This window comes from Psammomys obesus, unplaced genomic scaffold (genome assembly GCF_907164565.1).
Source record: "Psammomys obesus unplaced genomic scaffold, mPsaObe1.curated_primary_1811, whole genome shotgun sequence".
In the NCBI taxonomy this organism is placed as follows: domain Eukaryota; kingdom Metazoa; phylum Chordata; class Mammalia; order Rodentia; family Muridae; genus Psammomys; species Psammomys obesus.
In genome coordinates this window covers 8,123,632-8,150,719 of record NW_026596143.1, presented here as the reverse complement: position 1 = coordinate 8,150,719, position 27,088 = coordinate 8,123,632, and the positions used below count along the sequence as shown (strand labels likewise).

At 40.3% G+C, this 27,088-nt stretch overlaps 1 protein-coding gene across 4 annotated transcripts in view; it reads right to left on the bottom strand.

Annotated features, from left to right (window-relative positions):
- Unc5d (unc-5 netrin receptor D) overlaps window positions 1-27,088 on the bottom strand; it is a 543,514-nt gene that overhangs the window by 34,328 nt on the left and 482,098 nt on the right. For all 4 annotated transcript variants that reach the window (XM_055593498.1, XM_055593499.1, XM_055593500.1 and 1 more), the window contains 3 exons: window positions 26,464-26,548; window positions 8,232-8,400; window positions 6,457-6,684 (listed from right to left, as the gene is read on the bottom strand). In XM_055593498.1, coding sequence (XP_055449473.1) covers window positions 6,457-6,684; window positions 8,232-8,400; window positions 26,464-26,548 — 482 coding nt within the window. The remainder of the gene's footprint in view (window positions 1-6,456; window positions 6,685-8,231; window positions 8,401-26,463; window positions 26,549-27,088) is intronic.

Here is a 27,088-nt window from a genome sequence, read left to right as displayed (position 1 = left end):
AGAAGAGTTTTTAAGCTAAAAGGCCAAGAAAAACAAGTTCTTTATCAAGTTAGCTTGACTTCAGAAACAAGAAATCGAATTTCCAAGGTAAAGACTCCTGTATGTTTCACTGAGAGATCACTGTAATTACTCGGATGACAAACAAAGCCCACACAGGTTCTACTGAGCAAACACTTAATTGCTTCTGAATTTGTTGTGACCAGAATTACATTGATAGGGTAAGTGGGATGCTTAGATAAATATGTATTCTGCAATGTATTAAATTCCTGCAGAGGTAAGGCTTTCAGTGGCTGGAGGTGAGCCCCCTTCCTAGGTCTATTTGTAGAACCACCCTTGACTTGCAGTTTCCTTGCAGATCTAGGAGAAATAGCAAGCGATCTGGCCTGTCTGCTTTTTCATCCCCAAGATACTGCAATCAGTTCCTCAGCAAGTTGCTGAGGAAGCACAACTCTTTCAGTCATCAGATGCCAAAAGCATCTTCATGGTGTGTCTGTCTTCTGCTTTGAGATATAAGGACACAACCTTTGTAAGGTTCTAGGAATCTGAGTTATAAGAGCTTCACATACTTGGCAAACATTCTAACATACACTTGCATCCTTGTCTTTAAAAAATGTTTTATTTAGCGACAGGCTATCACTAAGTTGCACAGGTAGGCCTGTGTTCATGAATCTCATGTGTTAGCTGGCCATGTGGCTTATACATTTGGGTTACACAACTGGATGTAGAATGACTGGCAATTGTAAAATGGTTCTAATTTTTATTCTTGAGTAGTTTGCTGGCAACACTTTTTTTTTTTTGAACTTGACATAACCTAGCGTCATCTGGGAAGAGGGACCCTCAATTGAGAAAATTACTCCATTGCATTAACCTGTAGAGAAGTCTGTGGGACATTTTCTTAATTAATGATTGATTGATATGGAAGGGTCCAGTACACCATGGACAGTGCTGTGCCTGCACGTGTCACCGTGAGGTATATAAAAAGAAAACGAAATAGTTCACGGAAGCAAGATGCTAAGCAGAGTTCCTCCAGGGCTTCAGCTTCAGCTTCTGATTCCATTTTCCTGCTTGAGCCTGGTGAGTTTCCTTCATGATAGATTGCGACCAAGATGAGAAAGGCAAATAAAGCCCTTTCCTGTCCAAACACCTTTTGGTTATGTGTTTTCATCACAGCAATAGAAAGGAAGCTAAGACAAGTAGCCCTTGGAGAGGTTGCTCCTCTCGTATGTCAGGATAAAATGACCAAGGTCCAAGCCATGTTCTGCAGCTCTGTGTTCTTGCTGGTGGAAGAGCATTTTGTGTAACCTGCACACCAGCATCAAGCTTGCTATGATCATGCAGGCATTCTCTTTCCTCACTGTCCTGCACACTGACCACGAACCATGATGGCTATTAAAGCACATGAAATGTGGCAGTGTATATAACAATGACTGTGCCAGGCAGACATTTCATGTCATTACAGACTGAAGAGTTGGTTACAACATGTGACCCGTGTCTTTCATGCAGAGTGGTGGGAAATGGACAGGGTGGGAAAGAGAATTAATCCCAATTAATTCCAAATGTGGGACACTGGCATCTTAATAGATGAAGTCAGTAGTTCCTTCATGTGAGATTTAATGAGTGACTACTGGAGCTATGCTCAGGATGGACATTGACTATTTAGCTATGGCACCATATACCACCAAGCAGTTGACAGATGATTATTATGCTGTAATCATGTACGAGAATATATCTATTCACGTAACTGATGATTTATATCACTAAGTGCTGCATTTGCAGGTATCTTACTAAGGTCAGGAGGGCCCTCCCAAGAAAGTTATTTGTCTAAGGTTATACAGCCAATGACAGAGAAAAGGCTAGAATTGTGCACCTTTATCACAATCCAATATTTCTTTGCATAGAAATTCTTACGTTTTGTGATGCCAGGCTTACTGTTTTCTTAGTCATGGGACATTCAGGCCATTACCGCTGCTCTACCATGAATCACTTTTTATTGATACAAGACATAGTTTAAGAAGACATAAAGCAATGTATGTTTACTATAATATATATTCTACATTTTAAAGAATGTTTATATATATATATAAACATTTATATACAAGCATTTTTGTATATATAAACATATGTAAATTAAACATTCTTTAAAATGTAGAGCATGGGACAGGAATGGTAAAGAGATAGTTCAGTGTGTAAGAGCACTCGGTTCGGGAGCCTGAGGATCTGAGTTTGGATTCCCAGCACCCACGTAGAAGGCCAGGCCTGGCTACACCTTCTGTGTGTCAGCACTGGGGCCTGACAGTGAAAAGAATCCAAGAGCTCCATGGCCAGAAAGTTGGTGAGAGATCTTAACTCAGGGCAGTCAGAGGAAGGAGAGAGCAAGACACCTGACATTCTGCTCTGATGTGCATGCGCATGTGCACAAGTTCATGCTCATCCGTACTCGCATGCACACCTCCCGCAGGCAAACCACACTACACACACGCTATAATACACACATTCATATACATCGCACACACAAGAAATAACACATACTACACACACATACACAACATATGCTGATATACAAGACACCATACCGACTTAACACAGAGACAGTACAAAGAGGAGAATTTGTAAAATGAATGTGTAGTTACTTAAAATTGCCATGTGGTGGGAGCTATCTTTTTAAATGTCTTCCTTTCGGCTCCTTAATTTAAATATAACTGTAATTATGCTTTGTCTTTTAGCATACTGCTATGCAAAAACCAGCTATGTGCAATTAACATTATTGCCTAGTCTTTAGCAAAATATTAAGCAATTAGATAAAATTTGAAGCAAAGTAATTATTAAATGACAAGGCCTAATCATGAGGTAATCACCATGTTTACATATTTATAAATTTATAGCTGTCTTTAGAGTCAAAGAAATAAACTACCCTACCAAGTACACAGAACTTCAAAAGAGAATATATTGAACTTGTCAGAGAAGTGTGATCCTGAGTGCAATAAACTGGATTATTCCCAGAAGCTTGATAGTCAGGCTTTTGTTGTTGTTAATTTTTAGATATGGTTTTTGATATTTAGCCAAGGCTGTCTTTGAACTAAGGATTCTCCTGCCTCAGCCTATAGAATGCTGTGTTACAAGCATACACCAATACAGACAAATATACATCGGTTTGTGAATCAGTGACCCACACAGCTCTACCGAACCAATTTTGAATCATCTACAGGAACAATGAGGCCTGACAGTCACTCTATTTTTGCCTCCTGTTAAATCCCTCCTACTGATTAACTGGTTCTGTGTACATCAAATGTACCTGACATGCTCTGGACGACAGTTTTACTGGGCCCTCGACTTCTTCATTTCACACTTAGGCCTGCAAACCATCCAGCTCTTGAAGCTGCAGCCAGGAGGAACCTGCACATTGCGGCTCACTGAGCTCTTTATGTTGATTTAATGAGACAGCCAGCAATATTCAGGTATGCTTCAGGGATACTAACAGAGACAGCCTGAATTTACATATTTATGAGACAAAACTGTTTGAACTCACACACACACACATTGTGTTGCTGTAGTGTTTTCCTTTAAATGCTTTACATGAACAATATTTCCTAGGGTTGCATTATTGATAAACATAAGAACTACATCTGGAGGAAATCCTTTGAAATTAGGTTCTAAATCCACATTAATGCCAAGCAAGTAATGAGTACTGAGAGGTACTGCATAGAAGTTCTGAGCACCATGAAGAGAAAAAAATGAGGTGTTGTGTTTTTCTTTCCTTTATACTCTGAGATGAAGATACAAGATATCTTAATTCCTTGCTTTCCTCATGTCAAAGTTTTTTTTGTGTGTATGTCTGTGTGTTGTGTGTGTGCATGCATGCACATGCTCATGCATGTGTGTTACTGTTTCATAAAACATAGTAACAAGACCAGGTCTTAAAATGTAACTTCTTTGAAAATTTATCTCCAATCCTCGGCCTTGAGTTTGCTGCCGCCAAGAAGGCAGTGTTTCAGGACAGAGGCATAAAATGGCTGCTCCCGACATTGCAGAGGAAGCACAGAGGATTGAGCTCCTTTGGCTTTCCTCAGTTCACCCTTTTCTCACCTCCATGCAGCTAACATTTTTTATTTGTTAGCAGCACAACTGAGTTGATCTAGTTTGTTATAAAGTCAGTTTTAGATGTCTTTATTAGAAAAGATCTTAAAACGTCTAAGCCTACATCAAAACACATCTTAGGCACTGAGGAGACAGCTTTGCTTTTTTTTTTTTTTTTAATTTCATTTGAAATTACTGTTTTTACCCAGTATAGTGCAGACAAATTAAAATTAAGCTAGGTATCCTTTTAGGCAGGTCAGAGGAAAAGAGACAGGCTAGAAAAGCGAGGTTTTGTCCATTTCTTCAACTTCTTCAAATGGAATATAACTTGATGGAAGCACTTGCATTGCTTGGCCACAATCAGGTTTTAGCATACAGGTAGATTCAGTCTAAAAGCTCATCCTCTTGCAAAGTCATCTAGAACTTGAGTACTTTGTGGGAAAGAACTTCCCAGTAAGATAGGAATAAGACAAAAGACATAACGATGCCTTAGTAGCAGCCTTCCATCTTGGTGAAGAGCCAAAGTAGCTGAGCACATATTTGTTATCATTTCTTTGAGATGCAATAAATACAATAGTTGTCACAAGCATGTCCTAACTATGAGAAACATTTCATTATAGTGATAGTTTAAACAAATTCTAAGATGGACAATATCTGCTGAAATGCTTTATGAAAAAAAAATCTATACTAATTTTGATGAACATAAGCACTATTAAAAATGCTAAAAATTATACATCAGAGAAAAGATAGTCTTTCTATTACTGTTGCTGACAAACTCTGATATTCACATGAAGAAGAGAAAAATTATCCCTATCCCTTACCCTGTACAAAAGTCAACCTTAGGATAGACAAGTTGGCTTAGTGAGTAAAGGTGTCTGCCATCAAGCCTGGGGACCTGAGTTTGATCCCCAGACCCTACATGATAGAAAAGAACCAATTCCCACAGAGTCCTCTGATGTCTGCATGCGCACGCGCGCGCGCACACACACACACACACACACACACACACACACACACGTATGTTCACTTCCCCTTTGGGAAGCTAAGATTAAGAGTGTCCTTTACAATGACTTGTGTTCCTTATAAGATAGAAAAGGGAAGCAGGTTTGGGAATGTAAGTTGGTGTCCTCTCCTTCTTATGTTCAGGACTCAGGTCCTTGTATCTCTTCTATTGGCAAACAAATAAGTTTTCCAGCTCAGTGTATTAAAACCAAGTTATTGAGGAAATTCTCTGAAAAATGGACTTATTGACCCAGGGCTGGGAAAGCAGGAGTCTAGAATGAGGTGTGTCAGGAGATCTATGCTGTTCATATATCAGCAAAACTTCCACAGACTGTTCTGTATGATCCTTGCTTCTATTAATAAGCCACACTCTTCAGGAGTATCCAATTTAGGATATATATTACACGGTTGCAAGTACCAAAAATAGAAAAGAACATTAAACTACCTCTGTCCTAGTAGCCGGCTCTTAGACTCTGTGTCCAAGAGGCAATATGACTGCCTAGTGTTAGATGATAGCTCACTGTTGTTCCCTAACTCCATCCTTCAGTAGACTCAAGCAATTTTCTCACTGCTCTTTTTGCATCAAATAACTCTGCTCTGTGTTTTGTGTCAGTTTTCTTTTTTGACCACGTATCTCTGTCTTGTGCTCTCAAGTGTCATCCATTCATGAGGGTTTGCAAAATGTTCTAAAAAAGTCTTCTCCAACTCTTGTATCACATTATCATTTATTTTTCTGAATTATGACTGTACTTTTCAATTGTTTCCCAATTTAGTAGACAGTGCTTTTTTGTGTGTGTATGAATTTAATCTGTGTCCCTTCTTGTCAATTGTCTCATCTCCTTCACATAGGACACACAGTAACATAGCTCTTACTCAGAGTAGTGTAGATACCATTTCCAAGTTTTCAACAAAGAACCTTTTACCAATACTGGTGTTTAGAAAGCTGTAATGGTTTAAATGAGAACTGTTCCCGCATAGGCTCACATATTTGAATACTGTTCCCCAGTTTATGACACTGTTTAGGGAGGTTATGGAAGCAAGATGAAGTTTGCCAAAACAGATATATCACTGAGGGCAGACTTTGAGGGCTTATAGCCTTGCCCCATTTGTCATTCCCTCTCTGCTTTCTGTGTGTTGATGAAAATATAATCAGCCAGCTTCGTGCTTCTGTTATCATAGCATGTGGTCCCTGCCATGTTGGACTTTATCCCTCTGGAACCATAAGCCAAAATAAAATAAACCTTTTTTTTTTTTTTTTTTTTTTTTTTACTTTAGGTTGCTTTTGGCCATGGAAATTTATGACAGCAACAGAAAAATAACTAATAAAGATAATCATAATTTTCCCAGTACCAAAAGAACAATTATAATGAAAAGACTGACCTGAAATGCACAAGGAGTATTGTCCACACAGTAAACTCTCAGGTTGTAATCCAAGGAGTTACAGGACATGCAGCCAAACACAGCCACTTTGAGCTGCTTTACGGCACAGTCTGTAATTGGCTCTCCTGTGAGGGCATATGTTCCAAAGCTGTCAAGGAGCACATGACAGGCAAAGGGATCCAAAAGGCAGTAACAGGATGTGGACTCATCCTCCACTGACATCACTTCCTGTTAGAGAAAGATGTGCTCAATTCTTTCCATTTGGAAACACCATAGAGTCCAATAGTTTACATATACATAAATAAATAAACATTTCCAGAATGTTTTATTGTCCTAAATATCAATGTTAGATGGTTTTCTATTAAAATAACTGCTGAAGGCAAGAATGCATGAAATGGTTATGTACAGTGTGATGTCCATTTTAATAGGAATGATAACGAACATTGCTTTGAAATTTCCATTTCTAGTTAATCGTTCAATACCGGTTTTTAAAAAGTTGACCATTAACCTCAATAGGCACACTTGCATTATTATCACTTTTTTGTGAAGATCTAATTCTGAAAACCTTCTTAAATACCCTTAAGTTGATGTTTATTTTCGCTCTAACACTTTATCCTCTTTCATTTCACTGCAATCATTCGCAAGGGACCATCAAATGAATGATTTGGATAAGATGTACTAGACTACTTCACCCTCTCTGATAAGAACTTAGGCATGTGTGACTGGATTGGTGGAGTGTAAATACAACACCATCTGGATGGAGAAGATTGTGAGGAAAAGCTGAGAAATAAAGTGGTACAAAATCAAGGCAAAACAAAACATCAAGGGGAAGGAGAGTGCTATGTGACCCCTCTATGAACTTTGTAGCCCAAACATTCTCCCAACACCAGGATCCAATGCATAGCAGAATATGATCTAGAACAAAGAAAATGGACTGGGCTCAAGATATAGCTATCTGTGCCTGGCAAATGCGATCCATTTCAGCAACTCTGTATTTTCTCAAAAAGAAACATTATTTTCTTTTACTTCTTTTGCCTGAAGCACCTCCTAGGAGTTAAGATCCCAAGACCAGAATGTGCAGGTCACTGTGTTCCAACAAGATAATTCACCTTCTTTCATACAAACTGACTTCAGATGGACATAAAGAATTCCCTATCAGACAGGCAAATCAGTACTTTCACTTAAAATAGTAATTCAGTTGCAATCTTTCTTAGCTGTAACTGTCTCTTTGGTTGATCACTTCCTATTATGTATTCTCATTCCTTTTCCTTGCCTCTCTCAGATTGAGATATATCTCTTTGCATGGACTTATTTACACAGGAAATCAGTGGTGGCAATCCTCCATGTATTTGCTAATGCTGCAAACATAGATTCAGAACAGAGTGCCTTCCTGAATACTTCTAAATGTAGCCTGTTTTCCTTGTGCTACAACCTCATCGGCACAGAGTAATGTCAGTTTACAAAACAGCATGGACCAGGAGGAAGTCTGGAAACTCAACAAGCAGGTGCGTAGAGTATACATCTCTGGGTAATCACTACTGGGTTCTCAGACCAAACAACTCTGGATTATATTTTTGCCTCTGTTTCCATCATTACTTGAAAAGCGTAGCAAATACCTAGAGGATTGTATAAAATGAATGCCCCAACTGCTTGACAACTAGCAAGTGTTCAACGGCTTCACAAAAAATCCACTGTAAGAAGAATGGTTCAGGTTAAATCCTAACCGTCCCCAGAACCCAAATCCCATTAAAACAAAAAGCCATGCAGCAGCTCACCTCCCACTTCCCTTGCTGTGTCCTCTTTTTCAAGTGGACGGTCCAGTGCTCTGAACTGACGTCTGCACAGTGAGGGATTGTCAGTGCAAAGGGAGTTGTGACAAGCATATCTGGGGGACCACAGGTGACTTCAGGACTCAGGAGAACCTCAGAGCCATCTGACTGCAGGCTTCACAGCCGAGAAAGGATAAGACAAAGAAGCATGTAAAAGGTGAGGACTTGGAATGAAAACCTAATTACAAAGTTGCTAAGTAACGTGTTACTTAGTACAAAGGCAGTGCAATCCCTCTGTAGGATGAATGACCCGGAGAAATGGGCTTTGTACCAAGCTACCCAGCCACCCAGACTGAGGTATGGTTAGATTTCAATTGGCTTCATCAACAAAAAGTGAGAGCCAGTCTTTTGGACATAAAGGGAGGAATAATAAAACCCTAAAATACAATTGTGGAGCCAACACCAGCTATCAAATTTTCATTCTTGTTAACATAGTTCTACCAGTAATAAATCCCAAGAATTGTATAGAACTGACTTCCCTGGTTGCCTCATCACCAGATCTCTTTCCCTAAACAATATATTCAATAATATTTTAGTGCTAGGAAATGATGAAGCATACAACAAAAACACTACCTTGAGTATATACAAATTAGACATGGTTATTCCGGTTTAAAAAAAACATTTATTTCTGCAATATACATATATATCAGTTTCATAATATTTTACATTGATAGCTCAGTGGAAAGCTATAAATGTATATAATCACGTATGTGATACATAATTTTCAACTCTATTTCAAATCTAAATTTGAAGTCATTTCACTCAAATCTGGAGTTCAGAATTTCCTGTCTTGTAAATTATTTACAATGAAAATGCTATTGTAAAACAGACAAACCCAAGTGAAATTTCAGTAAAGACGTCATACCTCACTGAGTCCCTCTGTTTCATTATATAGCTCCCTTCACCCTCCCATATTTTGAATGGAACATGGGGCCCCCAAGCCATGCTCCAGCCCTCAGCTTTATTCCACTATCCCAACAAACAAAAAGTTTATATAATAACAGTCAGGAAAAACAATATAATAGGAAGCCCACATTGGAAAGCCTAGGAAAATATACTTAAGGCTTGAAAAACAAGTGAAACTCAAGTGTGTTCTCTCAGCACTCATCAGTGGCCTGTGCGTGAATGACTGCCAGTGGCTATTAGAAGTGGTTAAGCCCTTTTCTTATATTTGCCACCTATATTCATTATGGACAAGAAAGGCAGGATGCCTATGAGTGACCGATGACAATATCTTCTAAAAGAACTATTTGATTGCCTACAGAGGATCATCCCCCTCGTTGAACAGATTGTTCGAACATATGGGAATTTGGGGAATTATTTAATGAAAAATGAACTTAAACCAGCCAATCAGAGGAACCTGCAAACTTCACTGTGAATAGCAAGACCGCCTCAGTCACAATGGAACCAGGAACAACCCCCACGGCCATTGTATGCTGAGCATTAGAGCGCAGGGCGATGCCTTAAGTGGACATTGGGCCCCACTAGAAGTGTAATGTCTATAAATCAAAGTTTATATGCTGTCCTCCTTCTCCAAAAAGGGTGTCTGTGGATATTGGTCTCTCCATTGTTGGAACAAAACTTCTCCATTTTTCTTTCCATCATTAATAATAATTTGTCCTTTTCTGTCACTTTCTATCAATGAGGGAGATTTACAAATATTAATTAACACACACCCGAGAAGGCAATGCAATTGCTGTATAAGTTCACAGAGATGTCAGTGAAAGAGATGGCAGATGGACCACCCTAACTCTCTCACTCACAGCTCCTGTGGTCTGTGACCAGACCACATCTTTCTTCTCTGTCACCATCAAACGATTTCTGGCCAAATTGCTGGCTGTTGTGACATCCCAAGGAAAGACAGAGATGGAGAACATCCATGTTGGGTCACAGATAATGATTCAGGACGTTTAAGGACAGGACTGGGAAGAGAAGCCTTTAATTGAGTGTGGACAAAGATGAAGCCTTAAAAGAAAAGCTTGGATGGCATTTGCATTTTCTCACTTTATATAATATATGACAAGGCAGGATTCATGCTCCTGCTAGAAGAAAAGGCAACACATTTTTTTTTCTAAAATTGCTGCAAGCTAATAATAACTGCAGCTATTAATGGCAGTGATTTCAAAACCATAGTATGAACTAGTTCACCACATCACACACCCTAGTATGCTTTCCAGATTGAAAAGCTTTGTTGCCTGGGACCTTTGTTCATAAATCTTTCCTCTTTTATATATATATATGAACTATATATATATATAGTTTTATATATAGTTATATATAGTTTTATATAACACACACACACACATATATATATATATACATACACTGACAGGCACAGGCACATGCATATATGTCTATAACTTAGATCTTCTGTATATAAAAGTAATCTGAGAATCTGAGACCTGGTTCTTATCTCTAGAGGAACTTTGTTACCTGAGTAGCATATTTATTCAGTAACTTGTCTATGTGCCAATAAATACATCATACTTTAATAAAAATCTCATTACAGTAATGAAATATACACTATTGATATTTAAGGAACTCTGGCCACAAGGCTGGTCTTCCTGCTTTGTCCTTGACTTCCAGTCTGCTCTTAACTCAACCACATGCCAGTTTTCTCAGGCCTCAAGGAATTGGGACTATTTTTGCTGCTCTGCAGTGCTAGGCATTGCCTGAAAGAAACGTCCTCCAGACAGCCATTGGACTCCCTGTTCTGTTCAGGTCTTTGTGCAAATGACATCCACTAATGAGGCACTCCTTGCCTATACTCTGGTAATTGGAACATTCCCTACACCTAAGAGCTGACCTTTGCTTTTCTTTTGCTCAATCCTTTCTAATGGACTATCCTATTTGCTCATTTATTCTTATGCTACCTCTAAGCTAAGATATACTCTCCACAAGGCTAAAGATTTAAAACAATGTTTTCTTCATTATTGTATTATTAGTGCCTAAACATACTGATGGTAAACACTCACAATATTTGTTGAAAAGAATATACAATCCAGATCTTGAAGGGGATCCCATTCAAATCTGAAATATTTTGAGATCCTAATTAAACAATACTACAAAATATAACACAGGAAGGCAAATAAAAATATACAGTAAATGGGCATCTCTGAGATTGGGGAGGCTCCTGGGAGTTTACGGTGGTGATCCTAGCTGAAACTCCTGGAAGCAATGGATATGGAGCCAGAAGTGGTCACCTCCTGAAGCCAGGCAGGACTTCCAGCAGAGGAAGAGAGATACCAACTCCCATACAAAACCTTTGACTGAGCCAACCAATGAGTGGTGTAACCTGAGTTGCAGTGCCATGAGAGAGCCCACCACTTAGATCTCATCATGGGGAAACATGAGAGGAACCCAGTTTGCTAGGAAGTGCACAACATAGGCACTCTGAAGGCTTAATTGCCACTGTCATAAAATTCAAAGACATGATGACTTCGGATTCAAATAGACTAAAGATATATGGCAATAAAATATGATGAACTGTCTTGGGTTTCTATTTTCAAGCAAGAGCCTTTTTTTCTGATAACAGGTAAAATAAATATAAGCTTTGTTCGGTAGGTGATAATGTTTTATCAGTGCTAATTGTCTGACTTTGAGAAGTAGGTTGTCACACAAGATAACTTCCAGTTATCTTCCAATGCCCACATAGTAGGTAAAGGATCATCTTGTTCACAAAGGTTATAGACCTTTTGTTCATATGTACATGTAGGCATTTTACTCCCTTTTATAAATACACCAGGAGAGAAGGCAGCACAGCCAAAAACCCACTAGCCCTTTCAAACCTCATCACAGGGGGTAGAAACTCTGCTACCAGCTACCAGTCTCAAATTTTTCATTAAGCTGGAAAATGTATTCAGACTTTAAAGGTGTTGAAATTAAATGAATGGATGGGAGAATTCTTTCAGCATTCTGTCACATGAAACATGAGCTGAAGGGAGATCGAGGAGCTGCAGGCAGTGCTGTCTGCCTAGTGGAGTAAAAAGTATTTCCCTTCCCCTCTCTGTGCACCGCTGCCATCATTACTGACCTTGGCAGGGCTGGGGTAGCTGCTTAGATACTGTGTTTGCTAACTCAACAGTTGCTGATCTGATACTAAACGTGTAGAAGATAGTTTTCCTCGAGCCCAAACTGTCAGTTTCAGGCTCCGAGAGGAGGTTTTCATTGTTGTTGCCTGCCCTGCTGTGCTTGGTAATCATCATTCCTGCCTTCCTCCTTATGGCTTAGATCACAGATTAATGGAGGATTGCTCACCTTTACACACCATGTCATTTCAGAATCCAGACAGGAGAGCGATGATCATTGGACCATGTTAGGCCCTTGGTTGATACATAATTAAATCATATTTTAATGGAACAGACATAAAATGTAGATAGATATCAGCTGTAGTGCTAAAACTACAGCCCTGAAAGCAAGGGTAGCTTCTTAGGGTTTTCAATGGAGGAGATATACTATTCTTACCACTTTTATAATTTTTTTTCCTTTCCATTAAAACCTATATTCTGACCTGGGGTACTAAAATTATAGTGGGGTAACTCTCCTGCAGGGTTTAGGTTTGTTGGTGGTGGAGGTTTTGTTTTGTTTTGTTTTTACTCTTGTTGTCTTGCCCTGACCATAGATTACATAGCACCCTCAGGAGTGTAATATTTTAGAATCTGGGGGTGACCTGGGCTCTTCAAAGCTGCCTTTTCTCACTAGTTTATCACAAATCACAAACACATGTGCTGAAAACTTTTTTTCACAACTCCAATGCAGGTTGCAAAAATCAAACACCTGGAAAGAAATACGTGATAAGAAGCTGAAGAGAGAAGAAAGTGGGCAAAATCGCCCATTACAGCAGATTGCACATTTTTTATTTTCAAGGTGTTCTAAAATAGGAATGTGACTCCGAATTTCTTGGGCAGCATAGTTTATTCTCTATTCCTAGATACCTCCAATAAAGGTCTGTTCAGTGATTGTGGAATAGGTATGAACCCCTGCTTCTTTTACTTACAAGATGTCTCTGGCACTAACATTTGAGAATTGTGTTGTTCTTAAGAAAACAGTCAAGGAATCCTGCATATATACAAGGGGCTTGGCCATTTCAGATTCCTCTAAAGAGAATTCTCTGTCTAGGTCTGTATTCAGTTTTTAATTGGATTTTTTTGGTTTGTTGATGTCTACTTTCTTGAGTTCTTGATATATTTAGCTTGGGTTTTTGTTGTTGTTGTTGGACTCAAACAATGGGAGTAAGTGTGTCTCTGATTCTTTTGCCTGCTCATGGGAACTTTTTTCTCCTGCTGAGTTGCCTCATCCATCTTTGAAATAAGGGTTTATGCCTAGTCTTATTGCATCTTGTCATGCTGAGTTTGGATGATATCACTGGGAGGCCTGCTCTTTTCTAAAGGGAAAAGAAGGCCCAGTGGATATGGGGGAAGCAGAAGTGAGGATGGTTGTTAGGAGAGGAAGGAGGAAAGTCTGTGGTTGGGATGTATTGTATGAAAAAAATTAATATAATAAAGTATTTTAAAAAATTTTAAAAGGCTCAGCCTTCTTACAAATATAGGGCAGGTTTCCAAAATGGAATTCGGATGCTGGTCAAGTTCAGCACTCAGCATTAAGGCTTCTGATGCTGCTCTTGTAACAGAACATTCACTTGCAGCCCATTTCTCTTTACATCTTCAGTCTGTAAGCAGCATCTATTCATAAGCAAGGATGTCGGGTTGGAGGTTGATTAGCAGTGATTGAGAAATAATGCCACAGCTCATTAAGCCATTGTGTGGGAAGCACAGATTGAGAACACTGGATTAAAATGGCCTCTATGTACAATTCACAAGGGACCAACATGCATCTCTACCGTTCAAGGGTTTAAAGATTTGGGTCATCCACATGATATTATCTAAAAAAGAATCACGGGAAGGAGATGGCACAAAGGGGAATGTGGTAGGAGGAGAAAGAGCTGCACGCTGGAATGACTATCTGAGCTCCTTGAAATGGAGCAATGCCATACTGAGAGAGATTAAACTGTTTGCATATGTTAAACGGCTTTAGTTTACACACACATTCGTAGGGTGTTTACCAATTAATATACTAAAGGAAGCACAAATCATGTGCAAATCACCAGTTCCTAGACACAGTTTAAGGCTCATCTTTCATGCAGTGTTGGGCTTCTTAGAAGTGAAATGATGCCTCCTCGCTGTGAAAGAGTGAGGGGGAGAGGAGAGGATCTATGCATCATGCTGCTGTGACAGTTTTTAATATCTAGTAAGTTGTTTATTCATTTACATTTTGAATGGGAAACAGCTTTCTCTAGGGGGGAAATACAAATCTTATTTCGTTTTAGTCAGGGAAGACCTAGAGAGAAATCAGGCCCAAGGTTTTCAATGCTTGGATACAGATGTTTCTGGGTAGAGGGATGAGACAAAGCCAGTGTCACAGGTCACAGGTTGACGTGTGTGTGTGTGTGTGTGTGTGTGTGTGTGTGTGTGTGTGTGTGTCTGAGAAAGAATGTGGGTGAATGTGTGTGTGTGAGTATGTGTGAGTGTGTGTGTATGAGTGTATGTGTGTGTGCAACTGGATCAGTATGTATGCGTGTGTGCTGTGGGTGAGCATGGGGTAGTGGGGGTGGTGGGATTGTTCTGCAGGACATATATTTCAAACAGGGAATTTTACTTTAGGAGGCTCTAGTGATTAGAAGCCAGGGCCTCTCGCAGGTCAGGCAAGTGCTGAACATCTGAATTAAATACCTCTTCCTGAAAGCTAGACTTGTAAGCAAATTCCAGTATGAGAGTTGTTAACACCAGCAGAAGCTTCAGGAAGATAGAATGTTAAGCGTTGTACAGTGATCACAAAGAGGCTTGAGTTTCTGTCTTATTATTGCTGTAGCACCAATGGCTCAAAACAAGCTTTCCTTACAGGTCTGAATAGCAGAGATCCCACGAAGCTGAAAGGATTTCTTAGCCTCTTCCAGCTGCAGGGTGCTGGTTTATCTTGAGGCAAGGCCCCTCCTTCTGTCTGCTAGCCAGCAGCAGCATGACATTCTCAGATCTCCCTGACTCTGTCAAGCCTCTCTTCCTAAGATCCCTCATTGTGCTCGCCTGGAGAGTTTGCAGTATCTCTGCTTCTCAAAGCCTTTAACATTACTCATACCTGCAGAATCCCTTGGCAAAAGGGGTGGGGGAACATGCTCAGGTCCTGGAAGCAGCATGGGGCATCTTTAGGGAGCCATTCTGTTATTCTTGAACTACTTTTTTATGTTGCAATCCTCTGTTCCTTGTACTGCATTGTTCCCAGGTATGGCATAACTAATGAAGGTGTTGCTCATTTTCAGGGTTTCAATACTGCAGCTACTGGAGGCTCCACTCCATTAACCAGGGAGGGACTCTGTGTCTGCATATAACCTTATGGAGCTCCAGGAGGGTATGTTGGTTTAGCTTAAAGACGCTATTCAGTGAGCTAGGAAGGTGGATGGTCCATGTCTTCCAAGGGCTGTATGAACAGTCTTAGCAGAATGGGGATAGCCTTATCTTTGCCTCGCATTTTTATTAGACTATAAGTATGTAAAATGGAAAGTATGATATATATTAAATATGTTAATAGGAAAGGTTAGTTCTTCCAGAATGGGCAATAAAAGAGATGGCCATACAAATACAAATAATTATGGTATGTGGTGCCTACTCACAATGTGCAATCAAAACCATGAACCAGTGACTTTCCCCTTATTGAGTTAAGGTGTACTTTCTCCTTCGCTCTATTAACAGCATTCAAAACCATTGTTATCTTGTCAATGGCATCTTTAATTAAAGACTCCCCTGGACCACTCTAATCACTTTCCATTGTGAGCTCACTTGGGCTTCAAATGCACTTTGATTAAAATGATGGCAATTTGTACTGAGGTGTGCTTGTAGAGTGAGGGGGTGTGAGGTAGAAAGAAAGCAGGGCTTGGTTTGGAGAGGAAATCTTTTCTGAAAAAAGAAAAACGCAAATCTTAAAAATGACAATCGGTGTATGTTTTTTTTTTTCATTTTTTCCACCTTTTTCTGTATTTCGTTTTGGCATTATATTCCAACATAAATGACTTTGCAAAGAAATCATCTTGATTTTTACTGGGGAAAAGAGTATAATCTTCCACTAACGGTGCATTAACCCCTCTAGGCCATTAAGATACTATTTGATAAATTGCTCCTTTTATTACAACGCATGTCGAGGTAGCCTGAAAGAATGAATGTAACTCCCAAATGGTAGCAATTTACTCCCCTGGCACTGGCAGAGTCCTGCTCTGTTGTGTTCCTTAGGAATCACCTTTCTTCAGCAGTTCCCTAGACTCGTTGTAGAGTTAATTAATGGCAAATCTCTCAGAAGGAATAGGGACATGCCATCAATTTGATGCACCCAGTAAAACAGTTCTGAAACTCACTTAAAAGCAACACTGAATTCAAACGCTGGACTGAGCCCTGAGCAAAGAGGAACAGGGACAGTTACACATTTTCATCCATCACTAGCAAGCAAAGAAAGCTTTGGATGGGGATACAGCATGTTCAAAATGATCTAAGACACCTGTTCTTCCAGGCTAGTCACTCATCTTCTAACCCATGTGTCAGCCCACCAGGATTTCACTATTTGGAATCATATAGTAGACTTCTAAGGTATAAATGACAGAGAAACTAATTATTAGAAATGGTGATAAAGTCAAAAGCAGTGGAAGGAGTTTACTGTATTTTTACAAGGGTCTTGTAGTATTTTCACTGTAATTGAAGGACTTGTTTTTAATCCCATAAGTGCAGTGGCATCATGGAGACAACCAAAACCATCAGAGAAAATCTGTTGTTTATGTAATAAAAACAGTTAGGGCTGGAGGAAAATGTGGTTTAGTCAGTAAAATTCTTACTGTGCAAGCATGAAGACTTTAGTTCAGATCCACAGCACCCATGTTTAAAAACTAGGTATAATAGCATAAACCTGTAATCTCGAAGCTCAGGAAGTAGAGACAGGGGGATGTCTAGGGATTGCAGGCCAGCCAGTCTAGCAAAATTAATGGGTTCAGTGGTGGATGCTGTTTCAAGAAACAAGGCGGTGAACAATCGAGAAAGACACCATACAGTGACACTGGCCCCCACGTGAGACATTTATGTGTACATAAACGTATTCACAGGAGCAGGTAGATGTGTGGACTCTACATATACACCCAAGCCAGGACTGGGTCTTTCTGGAATTACAGGCATGTGATTCCAGCTGCTATTGAGGCTAATGCAAGAAGATCAGAAGTCAAAGTATGCTTGGTCTATGCAATCACTTAAAGGCCGATCTAGATAATTAGGGTTCTCCTATGTCAAAATGAAAAATAAAAAGAGGGCCTTGACATGTGGTGGAGGAATTTTAATCCGGTGACATGGCTGGATTCTGGCAAGGGATCTCATCCAAAGATCTTCTAGGTCTATGTGATCCTGCTAGAATGCAAAGACACCCTTAGTACATACCTTTAATCCCAAATAATGTAGGTAGGTAAGGTTAGTTTATAGACGAAATCAGCCATGACTGAAAATTACATTTAATTGAGGGCAGACAAAGAGATAACTCAGAGAAAGATCTGATGGAATGAATCAGAGATAGGATATCCCCGATTTCAGAATAGGACAGGAAAGAAAGGGTACTTAAGAGCAGCATTGCAGGGAGAGAGTTTCCCTCCTCCCACCCTGAAAAGTTTTACAGAGACAGGTTGCAGAGAGAACAAGTTAGACATAGATGAAGACAGGAGACAGAAGATTAGAAGATATGGCCAGAATTAGTTTGAGGCCAGGCAGAACAATTCAGTCAGAAGCTAATAGAAGCCAGTTTCAATCAGTCAGTTTGCAGAGGAATTTGGGCCAGAACACCTGAGTTGAACCAGTGAAAGTTCAGAAAGAGCTTAAATGGCTTGGGAAGGCCTCTTATCTCATCCCACCATCTGAGGAAATAAAAACATTTACACCCTGCAGTTCAGTGGTAGAGTACTTCTCTAACATGTTCTAGGCCCTACCATTGAACTCTATTACCACATAATACGTAAGAGAATTAATGAGTAAATAAATAGTATTTAATAGTTTTTACTGAATGTTAGAAAATTTTTGTATATCTTTATTGGAGTCTGAAGACAGTTAACAATATGTAAATTATCGGGTATACAGTAAAAAAATAAAAAATAAAAAATGATTCGCTAAAGTTCATCCTGGCTCTTTATGATGCTAACTGGAGCCCAAGCAATCTGAAATTCTGTACTCCTCTCAGTCTGCCATGTCATTTCTTTTTTGACAATTCTTTATTTCTCATGCAATGTCAGTGCCTAAGTTGGCAATAAAATCTTGACAAGTACCGCATGTCTTCAGTACATTTCAATAAGCTCCAAGGTGTCAGGAAGATTCTTACCTAGAATGGCAGGATTATTTCACCTTGAATGGAGGAGGGAAGCAGATTCTGTGCCCCACATCCTCTCCTCACCTCACGCTCGTAAGTCAGAGGATGAACCAAAATTTCTCTTTACTACCCCCAAACCCCTGCCATGATTATGTTGCTCATTTCCTTTTATACTCTTTCTGTAATGGATTCTCTCTCTCTCTCTCATTCATTTTTTTTTTCCTTTTAAATTGGAGAGCTACATTTATTCCCTGGAAAGAAATCCAAAGTTGTTTCTAGAGCAACTGTTATCAGAAACTCTCAGGTGACCTTCAGCTGGCAAATTTCTCTCTGCTAATTACTCATCAGATCCCAAGCCAGAGTTCTGAACAGTATCTTCAACCCTTCCATCTCCTTTAACACCACACACACACACACACACACTTCTCCCTATTCTCTCTTACCCCCTCTCCTTTGACCCCCAATGTAGACATTAGTGAATAGATTTAAACTGTTTATGATTATAGAGACAAGGACACTAAATTGTAGATGGCTATAATTTATTGTCCTAACTGGCACCATTTGGAGGGAGCAAAAAAAAAAATACCACCAATAACCAACCCTTCAGGAGGGTACTTGTAACAATGCAGGCTTACACTTTGGGGACAATTGGGCATGACAAAATACATTACACCTCTGAAAGTGACTCCTACCTAGTCTCCCAGCCTGAAGCCTCATCAGTTCTTACCATCAATTCAAGTTTATCTTCCCTTCCTCGAGAAGCAGGCAGCACCACTGGAGGTAGAATTCAAACTTATGTCCCCTTCCTCATCCTCCTGCCTTTTGTGCTGCTTGGTTTTATTTTTAAAATGTGCGGCTATAATGCGCCTGGAGCAGTGTGAGAGTTTTGATGGTCAACTTGGTTGGATTAAGAAACACCTAGGCAGTTACTGAGGAGAGGCTCTTGTGAGTGTGTCTGTGAAGGCATTTGCAGGGACAATTGGACAAAGAGTGCGTGCATGCACTGGACCTCTGGTGCTTCTGCTGCACAGGAAGGGAGACACTAAGTTTCCCCAAGGTTTTCTACAAACTTACCCCTGAGCTACTCTCCTAGGAAGGAAATAGAGAAAACAGATCTTTTTGCTTCACCATCTGAAGAAAGGTAGTGATGGTTTTCTTAGCTGACTTCGAGTGATTTTAGAGATAAGAATCCTTAGTGAGCTTCTTATAGACAGGCAGTGGCTCTAAAACATGTCGGTTACAATGGGTCTGTGTGACCAGCTTTGCCACCAGTTGTACGTAAGCACCAGCAGTCCCCTGTGGTGCCTATTAGCAGAATCTGGTCTTGCAACACTGTACCCTCATACTACAAAGGCCTGGAAAAACTGTGGCCCACATTTCAGAGCCAGGGTTCATTTCCCTTCTTGGGAGTATGGGACCTGGAAATTATACCCTTTCCCTTGGCTTTGCTACTGTCCTGGTTGCCTTTTTTTTTTTTTTCCAAATTGACATAAACTATAATTATCCAGGAGGAGGAATCTCAATTAAGAAAATGTCTTCATTCAATTGCCTGTAGGCAAGTCTTGATTAATGATTGATGTGGGAGGGCCTGCCATACTGGGAACTGTGCCATTCCTGGGAAGGTGGTCTTAGATGGTTCAAGAAAAGCAAGCTGAGGAAGCCAGGGGGAGCAAGCCAGGAAGCAGCATTCCACCATTATCATTGCTTCAGTTCCTGCTTTAGTCGCTGCCATGTCTTCCCTCAATGATGGAGAGTGACCCAAGAGTTGAAAGATGAAAAAAAAAAAAAATCTTTACCTCCTCAAGTTGATTTTGGTTATGTTCTTGGTCATAGCAAAAGAGAGCAAACTGGGGCAGCCACCATGCCCGATATTCCCAAAGGGTTTTCCCTGGATCCTGGTAGCACGGAATTGGTAAAGAAGCTGGCATGTAATGAGAATAGCTAAGAATGCCATTTTCTATAAATAACTCGAAATTTGTAGCTAATTCTCATTGAGTCTTTAGAGAGAACAAAAGAAAACATTCTTTGAGATTATGTCTCCCTAAAATGTGCTTTCTTTTCTTTTCTCTCCAGTTGCATTCTTGTATCAGCAGGAAGGGAGGAGGCATAGTGTGTGCATGGGAGGGGTCCCTGGGTCCCCTGTGATGAGATGCTGTCTCCCTGCAGGCTGTACAGGGAACTGGGAAATTGGCCTTGGTGCTGTGACAGGCAAATCTCTGAAATCTGAAGTTGGCATATTTGACAATAACTTTCTAATCAGTTTCAGAGCTCTGTCTGTTCTACAAATACGGAGGAAACAAAGAAACCCACTGGGTCCCAAATACCTCAAGTTGGTAAACAGACCTTTTCTTTTCCACTTCCCATACACTATCTCAGTTTCTCCTTGGTCCATAGAGCTGAACATGCTTGCCACTTCCTAGTTACTGACTGAACTGCTCTCACCACCCCAATCATGGAAACTGTTCTACACACCCACAATATTCTGCCATGAGATGTCTCTGCTTTATATTAGCCCCGAAGAGAGATGCATAGCTTCAGCTAAGAGTGAGTTCGCCAACACTGGAAGGTGAGTAGTTGCTAGATCAGCACTTTGACAGACTTCTTTCTCAGCATCAGCAGCATCAGCATTCTGACCAGCCACCTGGCATCAGGGTCAGTAAATGACAAGTGCTCTTAGCCTGACTCAAGAGGCTAAGATCAGATGGGGACTACTGTACTAGTTGTAGTAATCTGGGATTAAGACTTTCTTATCTGCTGAGAAGATGAGGGCACAGAATGATGTACGGTTTAGTCTTGTGCTGGGGTGGGAGGCTCTTCTAAGGGAAGGGCTTCAAATATTGGACACAAACATATTTTACTACAAACATATCATGTCATAAACCTCCATTTCTGTAAAAGGCCAGCTGGTCTCTCTTTTAATCTCATTGATAAAATACGTTCATATTTTCTTTTTACCCTTATAAAATTAAGGTCATGCCAAAGAAGGCTAAAGACATTTTTCAGTACATGCTTTGTAAAACATGATCTAGGAGGAGGCATATCCATGTATTTATAAATGTAGTTATGTGTGTGCCTGCAAGCACATGAGTGTGTGTGTGTGTGTATTGGTATGTGTGTGTGGCTACTGTGAAATCAAACCCATATAAGGCTGTTGACAGAATGATAGAAGCTCATCTTGGGAAAGAAAGTCCATCTTCCAGAGCTCCTTCTGCCTTCCTAGCACTTGATGTTATTTCACACTCTGCTATATAAAACTAACACCCACTCTCTATGTATCTTTCTAAAAGTTGTTTCATATGACCTAGTTTTCTACCTTCCCAATCTTTGTACCATATCAGGTAGACTACATCATTTGACATAAAATAAACAAACAAATGCAAAGAAAAAAAAAAACACCCTGGAAAACAAAATGGTTGAAATGTCCCGTCTGTGCTGAGCCTAAATGTCAAAATATGTGTCCCTTTGTAAAGCCGTCAGCAAGATCACTTACATTTCCGATGCTGGTCTAAGCATTTGGTCTGGGATATCCACATGACAGTATAATTGGAAAAAGAAATGGATGTTTGCCTTTGATTTCATTTTATTGCTTTTCAGAAGAAAGCTCCCCATAATAATTTTCTGGTCCAGTTCTCTACTCTCTAGCCATGAGTGGAACAAGCTTCAGAGAGGGCTGGGCAAGGAGGAGGGGCCAGGGTAACTTGCAATGTTCTTACTGTAGGATGGCCGAAAGGGGCATGACATGGAATTCTTTTATTTGGATTTACGAATTTAAATTTTATAAAAGGACTTGGTTATTAGGTAAAGGATGAAATCCCTCACCCACCAATGATATCTAAGGAAATGGAAAACAAAACAAATCAAAATCCTAAACCCAAATGTACTGGTTGAAACTTTAGAAGCTGAGCTGAGCTTCTTTGAGGATTACTGCTGGAGCCACCATGTGCACAGAGCATGGGGGCCAGGTGATGTGCAGCTTCCATCCAGAAATCAGAGGCTTCTCATCAGCAAATCTCCTTGGAAGCTCCTCTACAGATAACATTCACTTCCTAGGGACCACTCTAGTTCCTGTTCTGTTTTGTGAATGGGAAAGCACATGAAGTTCTTTCCCCCCATCTGTAGCCAGGCTGCAGCACAGTTGGAAGAAAGCCATTTCAAACAGTGCTCTGACCTCAGAGTGACCTCACCAGGGACAAACCTGGAGAGCTAGCCACTCATTAGGACTTCCCCCTCACACACATATCCTTCCATGCACAGCCCTCAGGAAATTTCTCTAGAGAGAGAGAGATAGCTAAGATCCTTCTCTCTTCTTCTAAGACAGCACTCAGATGACAGACGTCTCCAGAAAGTACTCTCCCCCTACCTTTGCTGCCTGCTTGTCTCTAAGTCTGCCCTTACAATGCATTAAGGACCTATGCTTTTTATTTCTATGGCTCTCTTTACTGCAATGGTACACAGTGAATACCGCTAACATGAAAACCCCCAATCAGAAATGTCCCAACGCTAAAACCTTCCAAGGGCTGTTGTGGTTTGAATGAGAAAGTCACCATAGGCACCTATCTTTGAATGCTTGGTCCCCCAGTTGATGGAATTGTTGGGGAAGAATTAGGAGGTGTGTCTTCATTGGAGAAGGTATGTCACCATGTATCACCGGGCATGGGGGGTGGGGAAGCAGAAGCAGGCAGGCTTTGGACTTCAAAATCCTCCCAGTATTCCCAGTGCTCTGTCTGCCTTGGCTTGCAGTTTAATATGTGAGCTCTTAGCCATTGTTGCAGCCACCTGGCACATGCTACCTCTGAAACCATAAACCTACACAAGCATGCACATGAACCAACACAAATATGTGCATGAACCACAACACACAAAGCATGAAAGCAGAGCCATGTGAAAGTCCTTAAATAGAAGGGCTTTTTTGTGTCCTCAATTGCTTCTACACAGCTTCAGAAATTGGGCAGAAAGCTCTGATTAATCATGTTAGAGTTGTCCTGAACCATTACCCTGCTACATTGGGGATGATGCTTAAAGAGGGATGATAGAAATGCATACATGATAAGGAGAAAGGCATGGTAGACACGAATCTAAATATAGCACAAAGAAATTCTTAAGATCCTGCTGTGTTCTGTGTGGGGAAGTGGAATCAACAATTCTGAGCCCCGACCGCCCCACCCCCCAAAAATATGGGATGAATTGAAACGGGGCAGTATACCCTTGCTATGTGCTAGATTTAGAGGCAAGTTTACACTGACAGATGGCATAAAATGAAAATGGGTTTTCAAGTGATATTACAAAGGAAGACACTACAATGGCCTTTTCCTGATTAGTCAGAAGATTAAAAGCTAAAGAACACAGATCTAAAGCAGCTTCTTGGCTTAGACAGAAAAATTTATCCCAGCTTAACAAACAAACAGACCAAAAAAGGGAGCAGAGAGGCATTTGTCATTTTTAGCATTTTGCATATAGTTTGGTGTCACTCAAAGGGGAGTAAGGATTACAAAGGAAGTAGAAGGGCCTGCAGCCTAGAGTGACCACTCTATCAGGACACAGGACACATCATCAGGTTACAGCAAGTTGAAAGGAACATAGAGAATGTGTGCCGCTTACCATCCACAGTTCAATAAATAGAAAAATACAAAGATCCCAGATATCAAACCTTAGAGAAATGGCTCCTGTCTGGATCTTCCTCCCTAGACAGCAGCAAAAAGCACATAGTCTAGATACCAGAGGACAAGTCCAGGTGGTTAGCAAAGAATTTAAAGAGAACAACGTGGCTCATGGAGTGACCTCGTTAGGCCAACCTGTCTTTCAAGGTTATTAGACCCTGTAAGTCCATAGGTAGTGTCTCTTATCTAAAATTGCAGTCTGCCCTGTGTAATCATTCCTTTCTGATATATTCTTTTAGCATTTATGTGAGGCCCCATTTACTTGATGCCTGTTGGCACATTTCTTCTGACCTCTTAAGAAGGGGCAGCTTCTAGAAAGAGACAGAGACAGAGGTAAGGTGTAAATTAAGTGTCTTGGAAAAATGGGAAGTAGCCCTAGGCAGGCTCTCATATAATGAGGTAGAAGGATCTGTTTGAGGGAAAGAAGCTGCTTACAGACTTGAAAGGTCCATTACAATGAAGGGAGAAGATGTGGAAGTCAGAGTTGGCAGGAGGCCATGACTCAGGGAGGGTTGTCTCGTTCTAACTTAGCAGAACGCACTTGGTGTCATCTGGTTCCACATTTGTAGACAGTCAACTTCAGATCAAAAAATATTCCTTTTGTACTGAGCATGGGCAGAGTTTTACTCTCAGAACAACATAGTATCAGGAATTATCAGTAGTCTAGAGGTGATTTAAAGCACGTTGGGGAATGTGCATAGGGTAAATGCACGTAGTGTGTTGCTTTATATAAGGGATGTGGGCATCTTGGGATGTTGGTGTCCTTGTAAAGTCCTGGAAGCAATCCTCTGTGAATGCTGATGGTTGATCACCTGTGACTTTTGCAGGATTATGAATTTGAAGACATACAGGTAGGTAACAAGAACCTCAACCTCAAACAGGTATCTTTAAAAAAAAAATCTAAGGATAAAAAAAGAGGTATCCTTCATGCAAGAACTCCAATGTTTCATCTAAGTGACTATCTTACCCAAGATGGTGCAGCGTCTCTTCAAAGTGTGTTCTGTTCTTTGCATGGGGGATATAGCTCACTGGTTCAGCACTTGACTAGCATTTTTGAGTACCTGTGTTCAGTGCCTGGTACCACATGCCAAAACAAACTTAACCTCTCTGTTACCAACATCTGCCAGCTGGAGTTACTTAAGACGTTGCACCTTTAGGGAGGTGTAGGAAAGAGCCATTCTCTACACAACTGAGGATGGGCTAAAGTGCCCATTGTAGCACAGCTATATGTAAATCCTCCGAGAGCCTTACCTATAACCAGCTAGCAGAAGACTGTCTTCCATTCTTCTTAAGCTCCATAGAACTGCTAGTTAGAATCACTGGGTACCCACAAATTCTTCCATATAAATCACTATCAAAATCTGTTTCAATCATCTGTTTTTTGGATTCTTTTTCTTCCCAGTGTTTTTTTTTTTTCTTTCATGAATTCCATATTCACAACAACAACAACAAATACAACAACAACAGAAAATATATTTTAAAATAACCAAGTTGTGATGACTAAAAATGCCAGAGGTATGTTTCCAGTTTATAAGACAAATTGCTTTCTAAAGAGAAGCTAGCTTTATCTTGTGTGGAAGAAAGCAATATTTCTACAAATAGTGTAGTTGCACTAAGAAAATAACCAGCTACTTTCATTAAAAAGAATATGTGACAAGATTTGTATTTGCTCGTGTAATTGAATTTAATGCTGCTGAAATCTGTCAGAACTGAAAGCTATAGAAGACTTTTTTTTTTTTTTTTTCCACTTAGGAAAATCATCGGGAAAACTGACTTCCAGCCTGTGTGGGGCAGATCTTCCGCAGAGCCTGAAGAGTAATGATTTCATCATGTGATGACTGCACACAGTGCCTCACACCGAACAGCGCCTGCAAAGGTAATTTAATTTTGTTTTGCAGGGGGGAATGTGGGGCAGTTTAAGCGCAGTTCCTGCTTATGCATCTGACTGCTAGCTCACTGTTTCCCACGTGGTGCTGCCTGCTTAGATTCCAATAATCTTAAGATGTAACTGCAGGTCTGAACTCCCTTTGTAGTCACTGCCTCATCCTCAGACCTCCTTGTCTCACTGGAACTATAAATTCAGATTTTCTGCGGAAGTTCCACTGGATAGTCAAGGTACGGTTAATATGCTAGCCTCTTCTGTCTCTTACCTGGGTTCACCTTGGTTGATTGACATGTAAATCTCCCAAGAGTTCTCCTCTGGGATGGCCCCATGTGGTATGAGTAGACTCACCCCTAAGACAGAAAAAGACAATAGGTCATGTGGAGATAGCCAATTATTTCGCAGCATGCTATTTGGGCACCTTATACATGCTTGCACAAAAGACTTTCCCCTGACAATTTTTGATGTATAAATACCAAAAAGAGCTCTAAAAACCACAGGGGAAAAGCTTGCTCTCTATCAGGTGCAAAATGAGCATATTCAGTGCTCAGTTTTATCTCAAATCTTGCCAGCATCATTCAGTTCTCTTAAAAGACTGGCTATCCTAAGGCCAGGTACTATCCAAGAACATATGACTTTATCAATTAATGTTCTCCCAAATTGAAAAATACAGTTATATAGCTTGTTCTCACTTGTGGAGAAGGTGCCAGGGAAGATGGGTAACTGACACTTTCCTCGAACCTGGAAGGAAATTGTTTTACCAGGTACATGCGAAAGTGAGTTAAGAAACGTAATTTGTGAATTGCTGCATTTTTTCAAAGAAATTAAGAAAAATAAAACAAATCTGACAAGTTTTGAAGTATTGTAGGTTGTTCTGCAATTGATATGACTTT